Below are 13,390 nucleotides of genomic sequence, written 5' to 3'. Positions count from 1 at the left end.
CTTCCTGTCAGTATTGGGTTATGCCCACTTACTGCCCCCCCCCCCCCCCTGTTAATGAGCTGTATCTGAACACAATTTGTGAATCACAAGAGATGTAGAATACTACTTTACTCTGCTGCTTGTGTCATCTGTTCTTAGGTTACCTCAGCTTCCAGTTGTCACATGACCCTGCTCACTGCATCCTCCTGATTATTCTATATATACTTCACTTGCTAGGAGGCATCAAGAGGGATGCCTCCAATTGGTACCAATTTTTGCTGCTAATATATTGACAGAACACAGGTGGCGCTGCAGCACAGATTTTCCTTTGACCCATGTACTGCAATGGAGAGAAGCGTTCCTGTACCTGCCTCTCCATAGCATTACATGGGGGGAAATATTTTTTTTGGACTTTTCATTTTAATTAAAATTTTATTAAGCTTTGGCCACATATGGCAGGGTAGTTACTGCCTCCCCTGCCTCCTATGAGTGCACGTCCCTGACTCACAGTCAAGTAGCAGCCAGCCGAATCCAATATCTCCCTCCTCCATTGCTTAACGCTAGTACTAAGTTATTACCCATTATTACCCACCTTGCAGCAGATGAAGTCAGAAGTGACGTCTATCCCAAATAATCTCACTGTCGCACAATCCTCTCTTCCCACACGTCTTCTCCTCTTCACCGCGCTCAGGAAATAGACACGCCTTTTCTAGTGTGGCTGTGGCAAGCAGCCCAACTAATCGATAGACCGATTAATCGATAATGAAAATCGTTGACAACGATTTGCATTATCGATTATATCGATTAGTTGTTGCAGCCCTAATGTGTATATATATATATATATATATATATATATATATATATATATATATATATACACACACACACACACACAATGCCCCAGGACCAGCTAACTGCTAAAACTTCGGCTTTTATAGAGGTGGTCAAACTTGTTGATGATCAATTAATCCTATCCATTTCACACATGGCTTCTACATTTTGGCTTCATTTTTGTTAAATAAATCATGACACAGTTGTAAAATTTGTCACGTGTTGTTGTTCATCTGAGGTTGTATTTACCTAATTTAAGACCTGCAATGGACCAGATGATTGTTATGTCCTGATACGTAAAGCCATAGTATTCAAAGAGTATTTAATTTTCTTTTGCACATGAATGTATATGCATATACAGGTGTGGATAAATATCACTATGGTTTACTATTGCAGAGATTTAAGCTGTCAGTGTCCACTGTGAGGAAATGGAAGACCACAGTTCTTGTTAAAGCCAGAAGTGGCAGGCCAAGTAAAATGTCGGAGAGAGGCAAAGGATGGTGAGAACGGTCAAAAAACAGCCCACAGACAACCTCCAAAGACCTACAACATCATCTTGCTGCAGATTGTGTCACTGTGCATCGTTCAACAATTCAGTGCACTTTGCACAAGGAGAATCTGTATGAGAAAGTGATGCGGAAGAAGCCTTTTCTGCACACACGCCACAAACAGAGTCACTTGAGGTTAGCAATCGCACATTTGGATAAGCCAGCTACATTTTGGAAGAAGGTGCTGTGGACTGATGAAACAAAGATTGAGTTATTTGGTCATAATAAGGGGCGTTATGCATGGCGGAAAAAGAAAACAGCGTTCCAAGACAAACACTTGCTACCCACAGTAAAATTTGGCGATTGTTCCATCATGCTGTGGGGCTGTGTGGCCAGTGCCGGTACTGGGAATCTTGTTAAAGTTGAGGGTTGCATGGATTCCACTCAATATCAGCAGATACTTGAGAATAATGTTGAGGGATCAGTCACAAATTTGAAGTTACGCCAGGGCTGGATATTTCAACAAGACAACGACCCAAAACACTGCTCAAATTCTACTCTGGCATTTATGCAGAGGAACAAGTGCAATGTTCTGGAATGGCCATCCCAGTCCCTAGACCTGAATATCATTGAAAATCTGTGGGGTGATTTGAAGCAGGCTGTCCATGCTTGGCAACCATCAAACCTAACTGAACTGGACATGTTTTGAAAGAAGAAATGGTCCAAAATACCTTTATCCAGAAACCAGACACTCATTACAGGCTATAGGAAGTGTCTAGAGGCCGTTATTTATGCTAAAGGAGGTTCTACTAAATATTGATGCAATATTTCTGTTGGGGTGCACAAATTTATGCACCTGTCTAATTTCGTTTTGATGCATATTGCACATTTTCTGTTAATCCAATAAACCTAAATTTCTCTTCTGAAATATTACTGTGTCATTCAGTTATTTGATAGATCAAAATAAAATTGCTGATCCAAACACCCAATTATTTATAAATGTAAGTCATGGAAATTGTCAGGGGTGCCTAAACTTTTGCATACGATTGTATATATTACATACATACACACAAACACACACATACACTGAGCAGGAAGTAACCTATTGGATTACATGCTGGGTGAAATGCCCATTGCTTTGTTGGAAGCACCTGGGGCGGTCAGCTGAGCCACAGCAGAGACTATGTAATAGGTTGTCTACAGTTGCATGGGGGGGGGCGAGTTGCGGGCACCGGCCTCATTTGTACTCATCTGTTGATACAGTGGAGATGGGAAAAGCTCCAGAACATAAGGGTTGCTATGCATATGAAGTTTCTGATCACATTAAAAAAGGGAAATCCAAAATGTTTTTTTTCAAGATTCAGACAGAACATGCGATTTTAAAAAACTTTCCAATTTCCTTCTATTACCTAAATTGCTTCATTCTCTTGGTATCTGCCATGATACAATCATGTAGAGTAGTTGATACCTGGATTGGCTACCCCGCAGAGGTGGCATTGTGTTCTCAGCTTGGAAAAGGTTAATGTGAATAGCTTTTTCCTGTGTGTGTGTGAAAACTGCAAGCTGAAACCCCCCTCCTTAGTAGTGTAACTGTGTGTAGGAATGCAGAACGCTCCTCCCCTTGGAGACCGATAGTGGGAGCTAAGACTTCTTTACATAGGCCGGACTCGTAAATTATAACCCGGGCGTTGTCTTTGACAGGAAAAAGAAAGTTTGGTTTAAATATGTAGCAGAGAGACTTTTTAGGCAGAACTGCCCTTGGGACCAAACCATTAAACATCTGGAATGGCAGCTCTCCACATATCTAAAGGAACTTGGTAATAAGTTAGAGATTGTGTGTAATTCTTTTCATGTCCCATTTTCTTTTTAAAGAACTGTAGCTTTGCATTTGTATGTTATTTTGAATGTCTTTATAATTTTGCACTGTGTAACCTGTATTGATATTTTTGTTATTAAACACATAGAAAATCTCATTTTGTCTTTTGGGCTCTAATATCCGAATTCACACTCCTGTTGAGACAAGGTTAAAGGCATGTTACCTAATTATTAAATAGTGTGAGTTTTTAGGGGTTCCCCAAAACTCCCATTTAATTTAAAAGTTTTGGTGGTGGCAGCAGGGAAATTGTTACTTAGAGCAGTGTGGACAAGATTTGGGGGCTAATGTGGTGTCTCTTTTAAGGTCCTTTTGCAGAGTTGCAAGGATAAGGGAACCAGAGCTGTGTGCCATTAACCCCTTCAGGTCTACACCCCTCTATTGTGATGCTGAGAAGGTTTGATTCGTCACAGTATCCTTATTTGAAAAGCATATCTAGGTAGGCTCAGTAGCAGCAATGCATTACTCTTTTCATTGGTTCACCAGATGTCTTCAGATAGCTCCCAGTAGTGCATAGCTGCTCCTTCAAAAAAGAATACCAAGAAAATGAAGCAAACTGGATAAAATAAGTAAATTGTAAAGTGGTTAACAATCAAATGCTCTATTTGAATCATGAAAAATAAGAAAAAGAAAAATGTTGGATTTCATGTCCCTTTAATGATTGGTAGTGGAGATGGTCTGCCCTGTGATTGTAAGCACCCCTTAAGCATTGATTTGACTGAGATATCTGAGATACCTTGAGTTGTTACTGTATACTGGATAGGAGGGCTGCCTCAGCAAGAGCAACTCCCACCACGGACTGGTACAGAATTAATTTCATCTAAGATTTCTTTAAACAATACATCCCCAAACACAATACTAGGGGCTAAAAGCAAACACAACTAAAGGCAATAGCTTAATAAATGAAAGATTCAGAGTTACAGCTAAACTGTAAGCTCCATGGGATGTCTCTTACTATACCCCCCCCCCTAGAATGTAAGCTCCTTAGGGAAGATATCCCATTATATACCTATAAAGTAAGTAACTGTAAGCTTCTTGCAGATATCACCACCAGCAATCTTGCATACAGAGTGCAGGATGGTAAAATACAAAAATATTATACAGATACCTTAACTACAACGGCATGATGAGGCTAAGCTGCTCCAGTTTGTTCTGTGAGGGATGACTCAATGGATAATGTGTTGTCACGTGGGCACAGAGGGATACGCATGGTCAGTGAGCAGCCAAAAAAAAAAAAAAGCCACAAAGCACTCATCATCCATGCTTGCAGCTTAATCCCGCAGAGCCCAGACAAGTGTTCCTACCTTGATGGAGGGAGACAGTCAGGTCACTGCACAGTCATCTATCCCTATGCATCAAAAGTTATGGGTCCAGACTCCAGATTGACTCTGCAGGTGCCGCCCCAAGTAGGAACTGCAGCTGCATGTCCTACCTTGAAGGAGGGAGCACTCAGCAGACTAGTCACACAGTATCTTAATTTAAGTTAGTGCCGACCGTGCTTACCAACTGGCCCAGTTTTCCACTATGGCTTCTATATCTAAGCCAGATGGCTAGCGCTAGTTAAATCACCTTCAGTTCCCAACAAAGATTCAAAAAGTGCTGCCCCCTCACCAATATGCCGCCCTATGCAAGTGCTTTGTTTGCCTAGGCCAAAATGCACCCTAGATAGATACAGACAGACATACACACTGATCAGCCTCAAAATTAAAACCACTGACAGGTGAAGGGAACAATATTTATTATATCTGCACAATGGCACCTGTCAAGGGGTCGGATATATTAGGCAGCAAGTGAACAGTCAGTGCTTGAATTTCATGTGTTGGAAGCTGGAAAACTTAGCAAGCGAAAAGATCTGAATGACTTTGACAAGGGAAAAATAGTGATGGCGAGATGACTGGGTCAGAGCATCTCCAAAACTGCAAGTCTTGTGGGGTGTTCCCAGTATGCAGTGGTTAGTACCAACTAAAAGTTGTGCATGGAAGGTCAACCAGTGTCAGGGTCATGGGCACCCAAGGCTCATTGATGCATGTGGGGAGTGAAGGCTAGCCCGTATTTTCCAATTACACAGAAGAACTACTGTAGCTGAAATTGCTGAAAAAAATGTTGGCCATGATAGAAAGGTGTCAGGTTACACACAGTAAATCGCAGTTTGTTCGAATAAGACTGCGTAGCTACAGACAGGCCAGAGTGCCATAATGACCACTGTCCACCGCCGACAGCGCCTTCAATAGGGATGTGAACTTCAGAACTGGACCATGGAGCAATGAAAGAAGTCTGCCTGGTCTGATGAATCACACTTTCTTTTAGATCAGGTGGACGGCAGGGTGCAATGTTCTGCTGGGAAACCTTGGGACCTGGAATTCATGTGATGTTACTTTGACACATACCACCTATATAGAGATTGTTGCAGACCACGTACACCCCTTCATGGCAATAGTGCTCCCTGATGGCAGTGGCCTCTTTAAGCAGGATAATGCCCCCTGCCACACTGCAAAAAGGAATCTTTTGAGGAACATGACAGAGTTCAAGGTGTTGCATTGGCTTACAAATTCCCCAGATCTCAATCCGATTGAGTATTTATGGGATGTGCTGGAACAACAAATCCAATCCATGGAGGCCTCACCTAGAAATCAGAGCTGTTTTGGCAGCACGAGAGTGATCTATACGATATTAGGCTGGTGGTTTTTTTTAATGTTGTGGCTGATCGGTATATACACACACATACATATCCAGCACAGCTAATCCCTATAAAATTAATTGGACTAATCTACCTAGGTCTAAAATCATACCACAAGGACAATACCTCAGACACAGACGAAACTGTACTAAACTTGAAACCTTCAAAACAGAAGCAAAGGAATTGAAAGAGATTTAAGGAATGAGGTTATACACAAAATTGCCTAAAAAAGGTTTATAACAAAGCCAGATACTTAGATAGACAAGAAATTTTATACAATACCAAAGATGAACAAAAAGAGGTAACAGATTTATAAGTACTTATAATGACTCTTGGGCCAAAATAAGAGCCTTTCTCTTAAGACATTGGCATATTCTTACCTTAGATTCTACAATAGCTAAATGTGTAGGTGAGACCCCACAAATGACAGCTAGAAAAGCACCAAACCTCAAGGACAAGCTAGTCAAAAGCCATTTCCAACCCAATAAAGGGAATAGTTGGCTATCTAAATATAAAACTACTGATGGGAATTTCAAATGCTCAAAATGTTCAGTATGGATAAATATGACAATAGGAAATCAATTTATTGAAACATTTGGAAACAAGTGGCATATTCAGGGACACAAATTGTATGAGTGAAGGAGTAATTTATTTGATTTACTGTAACTGTCCATGTTATTACGTAGGTAAGACCTACAGAGAGCTAAAAGAAAGAATAAAAGAACACAAAAGAGATATAAAGAATACATTCATTGACACCAGCAGTGTAGCAAGACATGTTTTCTATAGCCATAACAGTAATAAACATGAACTCAAATTTAGGGGTCTCCAAAAAATAGACCTCAAAGATAGAGGAGGCAATATTGATAGGATATTGCTACAAAATGAATACAAATGGATTTATAACCTAAGATCACTTGCACCCTTAGGAATGAATGAAGAAATAAATTATGCGTTCTTCTTGGGTGAATGAAGTCGAAAATAAAAATCCATTACTTTTTTGGCAAGATTTTCAGGAAGGGGTTAACCTCATGTCAAAATCCCTAATAGAATAAAAATTTAAACGAAATTTGATAGTTAAAAATTAAAAAAGATATAAATAAAAAAAAATTCAAAACTTCAAATAAATCAATTTTTCCATTCAGAAGATTCATGAATAAAATGTATGGTTTTTTTTTTATTCAGCTCTATCTATATTATAACACTTAAACAAAAAGGGAAAACAATCCTAGTGCTTAAAAGATTGTTTTGATCATCACTTCAAATGAATTTATACATAAAAACCCTTTAGGATTAATTTAAATATCCACAGCATATAGTAGGGGAGCTAACAAATTAATTATTGTTACCATAAATATTGCGGTTACAATTGTTACCTATAACTGTTTCCATTCTATATGGAGTTTTCTTCAAATAGTAACATTTATTTTATGTTACAACCTTGTTACCCTTTTACCCCATGTACTTTAAAGGCTTCAAAATGGGAGGAGTTTTCCTCCGTGAATTTTCTTTAAAAGAAGTATCAAACAAACACAGTCATGTGATTATATATGGAGCCGGAAGAAGCCCCACAGCCTTAGGGGTGAAACTCGCGTAGCTGGCAAAAGTGTTTGCAGGAGAAACCAAGGTTGAAAAATATTGGCCATTAAGTCCTGGTGGAGGTGCCTGGCAACGTACTCATAACTTACCAACCACAATTATAAGAGACATCACGGGAGGGAGAAGAGCACACTAGGTTGTTGAATACTGCCTATTTTGGAGACAATAGGTACACCTGGGAGGTGTGGATCCGCATCAGTGGGACTCCCATCAGACCACAAGTATAACTGCTACGGCGGACTATATGTAGTACAAAGCGGTTTCAGAGTGTTACGTGTCATGAACTTTACTTTGATTTTGGGAGTACAATGAGAATTGTATTTTGTACTAAGTGAATGCCTGAACTCAGTATTGAGTGCATTTGTAAAAAGTAAAGGGCGGCTGCTGTTTCATTATCCAGACACACTCTAGCCATCTACATTCAAATGGTGGTTTTGCTATATACCGAAATGGAAAACGACTCCTCCGTTCTAGTGCCGAATGTTACCCATTTATTGTGACTTGAACAAATTGGGGACTATTTTAGTTTTTTTAAAAAGGTCTTTTTTGAGAGCTCTCATATATAATTTTCATTATATTATTGATTTGTCATAGTGCACTATGATAGGAGTAGAATTGTTTATACAACACTATGTTATATTATGCCTTTGGTCTGCTCCAATAAACACTTTATTATTGCTCCCCTTCTGTTTGTGGAATTTTATAGTAGTAATATTATACAGTTGTATTTTGCCTTGTTGTGGGTTTTAGACCTAGGTAAATTAGTCCAATTCACTTTATAGGGATTAGTTGTGCTGGACAGGAATTGCTATTTTTCTTTTGTTTTACAAATTTTTTTATCAACATTTCCTCCTGCTCCTCTGGTCTGTTCCAACTTAAAATACAGGCCATAGTTACTAGCCCTTTAAATGGGAGATACAGGCTTTTGCTGAAACACACCCCATAATATATATATATATATATATATATATATATATATATATATATATATATATATATATATATATATATATATATATATATATATATATATTTTGTGTGTATGAATATGTATATATGTGTGTGTGATTCATCGGATTCCAATAGATGGTTTGAAGATAACCCTCTTGTTGCCCGAAACCCTACCCTTACCTCATAGGATTGAGGTAGGGTCCTGGAAGTACAAAATCATCAGCCTGTCTCGAACTTCACATATCACCGATGTAACACCCTTTGTCACAGAATATTTATTGTCTTGTGGAACTTATTATCAGGACTTTATTGCATTCTGATTTCATTTATTATATTAGATTTGGATTCTTGTGCGCTTTTGTATTTTGGTTTGATCTTGTCTTTTTTAATAGTGTAGGGGTACACTAGATCAATAACAGCTGCACAGAAGCCTTTATCAAAAGGTTAATATATTCATGTGAGTTTAACTCAAGGAGTATACATGATAGAATATTTATGTATTAACCCTATATTGTCATCAATTTAGGACTGCTATGGTATATATTATATACTAATTCTTAGTGGCACTACAGGGCTAGTATGTTCTCTTTCATGTGAATATATATATATATATATATATATATATATATATATATATATATATATATATATACACACATATACACACACACACACACATAGAGGAGGGATTATGAATACAGTTTATACCATTTGCAGGTGAGAAAGGCACTTAGATACGAGACAGATAGAAAGTTCTAATTAAAGCAATTACAGATATTAAACTTTCATCACATAGCTGTAAAAAAAAAAAAAAAAATGTACATGCTGCCCCTTTGCACTCTGTTCTCACAAGATGTAATAGGTACGATTATATCACCCTCACTGATGGAATAAGAATCTCTGGACCACAATATAGGATTAGGTTTTAAAAGGCTCTGGTTTTTTTGTCTTTAATATCCAATGCTGGCAATCGCAGTTTGTGCTAAAACCACATAAAAATAAAGTCATCTTTAAAAGCAAGAATTAAACAAAGTTAAACTATTTGGCAGTCATAAAAAAGATTAAATACATAATTTGTAACATACTGCAGGCTCCTCTGGCTTTTAACCCCTTGAGAGAGTTGTAATGTGTTAAAATGCCTCTCTGGCACCCAGTAGGTTAACAAGGACAATCTAGTTCTAAACTTTACACTTCTGTATTCCCATTCTTGAAGCAAAGTGCAAGAAAAGGGTTATTTTAAGAGTGTGAGCACCAATGTAAAACCTCATGACGGACCATGTGACACATCAGCCTTTGCCCTCAGTGACCTAAAAATGCACTGTGATGTCACATGGGGCTGTACTGGTAAAAGCCTGCAGGGCTCAATAATGCTGCACTTGGCATGCTACTGCAGGGGTGGGAACGACTGCAGGTAGCAGCTGCTTGGCTTATCTAGTCTGACCATTTCACTATTTATTGTAAAACCTTGCATTTGTTCCTTGAGTTTAAAATAGTAGGGGGGGGGGGGGGAATTCTCATTTTTAACCAGTATATCAAAACATTATAAAGTACCCTAACCCAAAGGGTGTCATTTGCTTTATTAAATAAAAAGAGAGAGAGAGAAATGTTGTTCTAAACTTGTGCCCATGTGGTGATATGGTTTGCAGAACTATGAAATGAGTCATTAGGGAGGAATGGTTTGGCACAGACACCTCCTTGTTTTACCTGTCAAATATCCTCCTCAATTTCTTTCTTGCAAAGGAGTACAGACACCATTATTTACAAGACATAGGTTCATCTCTTTCATCTAGAAGAGAATTCAAATACGGTAACTACAACCATTACAACCATTACAGCAGCACCTGACCTTCACTGCTCACCCAAACAAGCTGTAATTCTTCTGCAGGGGTAACCATCTGCAGGACATCATAGTTCCACCAAAACAATGAACAACTGCTGTACAGAAAAACATTCTATAGCTTTTAAGATTTTAAGTATGACCATTTTAGCAGTAAGACAAATTGTGAATATGGATTATAGAATATAAAGGGGGGGATAGTATATGAGGTTACTCATAAGATGTTTGTGAATATAGATACAGAAATCATTTTATTGCTGGATCCTACTTTTTTTTTTTCATAAAAGCATTCCCTTGCTTCTAAAATAAGTTTATTTGGCTTCTAATTTTACTATAATTTATTAATCATCAGTATTTTGGTTGTCATCATAATCACTACAGACAGATATGACTTTTTGCCTTCCCCTCCCCTATCAATTCCAGGATAATTCTGCCTCAGTTAAAAAGTGTATCAACAATTTTTTATAACATTTTCTATTAAATTATATGGGTATTTTTGTACCTGAAAATGCTATCATAGATTTTTAACTGGCATAAAATATACACTGTAGATATATGTATATATATATCTCACACAATATGAAGATACAGATTATGAAAAGGATATAGGGTTAAATCCCTTCATCCCAGTGGCAATACTAGTGTATGACACCATGTGCATCAAGCCGCATATAGTAGATATGAAAATAACAATAATAGCACAATTTAGAGGTAGCATAGACCACTTTGGCAGCCAAGGGTTAAAAAAATAACACTAAAATGTGCATAGTCTCAATACATGTTTAACAAGACAAGAGCAAAGTATGGGAATGAGGAATACAAATGTGAGAATCTGAGAGAAATCACAAAATACTCTGAGTATACCAATACATGTGCAATTAGAATTCTTTTAAAATTCCTGTTGTATCTTTGATTTATTGGCACATTCACGATAAAGACAGATACGTTTATTACATTGATATAATTAAATCTGACACCTTTAGTTCAGGTTTGACACTAATAGAAAGCCTCCCTACAAAGCCAGGCTGAAATGCATTGCTTTATAAGATACACTGTATTAAACTACGCAGACACTACCCTGATTTAAGGTGGAGCATGAATTACATGGCATATACCCACTGCAGCTACCCCACTGCCACCCCAGCAGGCCTATGACAGCCACATAACTATATGTGTGTGAGGCTCCCAGGCCTGGGTAATGAGGCCAACCTGACTGCTGTGTGACTGGCAGGCTGTCTTACCTGGGGCACTGCAGTCTGCACACACCTCGCCCCTCTGCACCTTCCGAGACATCCTCAAAGGAGAGGAAGGAATCACCTTCTGAGCCAGGGTGCTCTCTTGTACCTGCACCAAAGCAAAGAATAAATGCTGATCCTCCTTGCTTGTAAGACCGTCCGCTAAGCTTCCTGTCTTCCCCCTCCCTTTATTATTATTATTGTTGCTGCTATAATTGTGTGATTTTTAATCTTCTCCACTCTCAGCTGCCTAAACCAGAGCTCAATGTATCGGCTGCAGGAAACCGATAAAAGCCCTGCCCATTCATAGGGAGGGGCAATATTCCAGGCTTCACCCCCCCAGGGGATGGGAAAAGGAAATGGGAGAGAGAGATTGAGGGAAGGAGGGAGAAAGAAATCAGAAGGAACAAATAGGACTAGGAAGGGAAACGTTTGTGTTCGTAACGAAAGGGCTTCCCTATGTTTGTTTTCACAGAGAAATGCATATATTTTACCAGCAATGTCGTAGCCGATATTTACAGTCTGACGCACTATAAGGAGGCGTATAAAATATATAATTTTTAATTGAAAAATGTTATTTCCGAATCTTATTTTACTCTGCACGAGAAGCTTTACTTTTTTTTAAAGTATTGTTTTCCTCCCTTATAGCGTTTGCAATCTATTTAGTCACCTGGGTGGTATTATGAAGTAGCTGGGTGGGGGCAATGTAATATTTTCTATTATAACATTTTTTGCTATACAAAGACATCCATAATTTAATATACATTTGTGCTTTCATCATTTAAACTTTTTTAATATTACCTAATTTTAGCGTAATATTGGCTCAAATATTATTCAGGTGGCTAGTAAGGTCTGCTGGGTGGTGTACCCATTAAATAGGTCCTGAGGAGAACACTGTATATTTGTGTGTGTGTATAGCACTGCTTTCAGGCAGTCAGCCAAATACAAAGATCTAGTGCCAGTGTGTATGTATGTACAGTATATGTGTGTGTATGTATAAACTATATATATATATATACACAAACACTTGAGTGTGTTTACAGCAATAATTCTATTTCATGCAGTAAACTTGTGATTTAGATGATCAGACTGCATTTTTATCAGTAATTACTGCAGAAATCCAGAGTTTACAAACTTTTTCTTGCAACTGTATTATCTTTTTATATTTGTATGTTGAAACAGAAGCATTTCTTAATTAAAATAAAGTAATAACATTGTGCTGATTTTCAGACTCCTAACCAAGCGCCAAAGTATCCAATGTTAAACCCAGGTCTACAGATGTGTGCTACTATTGTTTGTGTAACCTGTCTTTTTATATGCATATTCTTCTTTATAGAAGTGCCTATTACATGCAGTTATATGAATATTGGTGTATACTGTCTGTCCCTTTGCCTGCAGTGTAGATCTCTATATACACATAATTTTGGGCTGATCCAAGTAATACATCAACTAACAGTACTCCAGTTACTTTATTGCTGTGACGGTTTTGTTACTATAATCTTGTTGCTCTAAATGTAAATCAAAATGAGGTGGAACAATGTTGCAACATTAAATAGTACTGCATCAGATATTTATAAGGGATGTGTGCAAAATGACATCCATAGAAAAAGGCTCACCTTGAAGCCATCCGTTTAAGATCAATCTACCGCTTTGCCCCTTACTCCGGCGTCTATCTGTAATAATGGAAATTAGTACAACGTTGGGGGTGTATCTAAGAGTCATTAGGTAACGCACACCAGATTCTGCTGTTTCAAAGTGCGCCTGGAAATAGAGTGCCAGCACCGGTGTGACTTTGTAGCTTGAAAGTCTGTATACATGTCCTATGTAGAAGATAACACCACTTAAAGGGATAGTCTAGTCGAAATTAAACTTTCATGGTTCAGATAGAGCATTCAATTTTAAGTAACTTTCTATTTTACT

The 13,390-nt window shown here is 38.1% G+C and overlaps 1 protein-coding gene across 4 annotated transcripts in view; it reads right to left on the bottom strand.

Annotated features, from left to right (window-relative positions):
- Window positions 1-11,740, bottom strand: part of GIT1 (GIT ArfGAP 1) — a 556,552-nt gene extending 544,812 nt beyond the window's left edge. For all 4 annotated transcript variants that reach the window (XM_053706153.1, XM_053706156.1, XM_053706157.1 and 1 more), the window contains exon 1: window positions 11,477-11,740. In XM_053706153.1, the coding sequence (XP_053562128.1) occupies window positions 11,477-11,528 (52 nt within the window). In that variant the 5' untranslated portion in view covers window positions 11,529-11,740. The remainder of the gene's footprint in view (window positions 1-11,476) is intronic.
- Between the last annotated feature and the right edge of the window lie 1,650 nt (window positions 11,741-13,390).

This window comes from Bombina bombina, chromosome 3, assembly GCF_027579735.1.
Source record: "Bombina bombina isolate aBomBom1 chromosome 3, aBomBom1.pri, whole genome shotgun sequence".
Lineage (NCBI taxonomy): Eukaryota > Metazoa > Chordata > Amphibia > Anura > Bombinatoridae > Bombina > Bombina bombina.
This window is presented reverse-complemented; position numbering and strand designations above follow the sequence as displayed.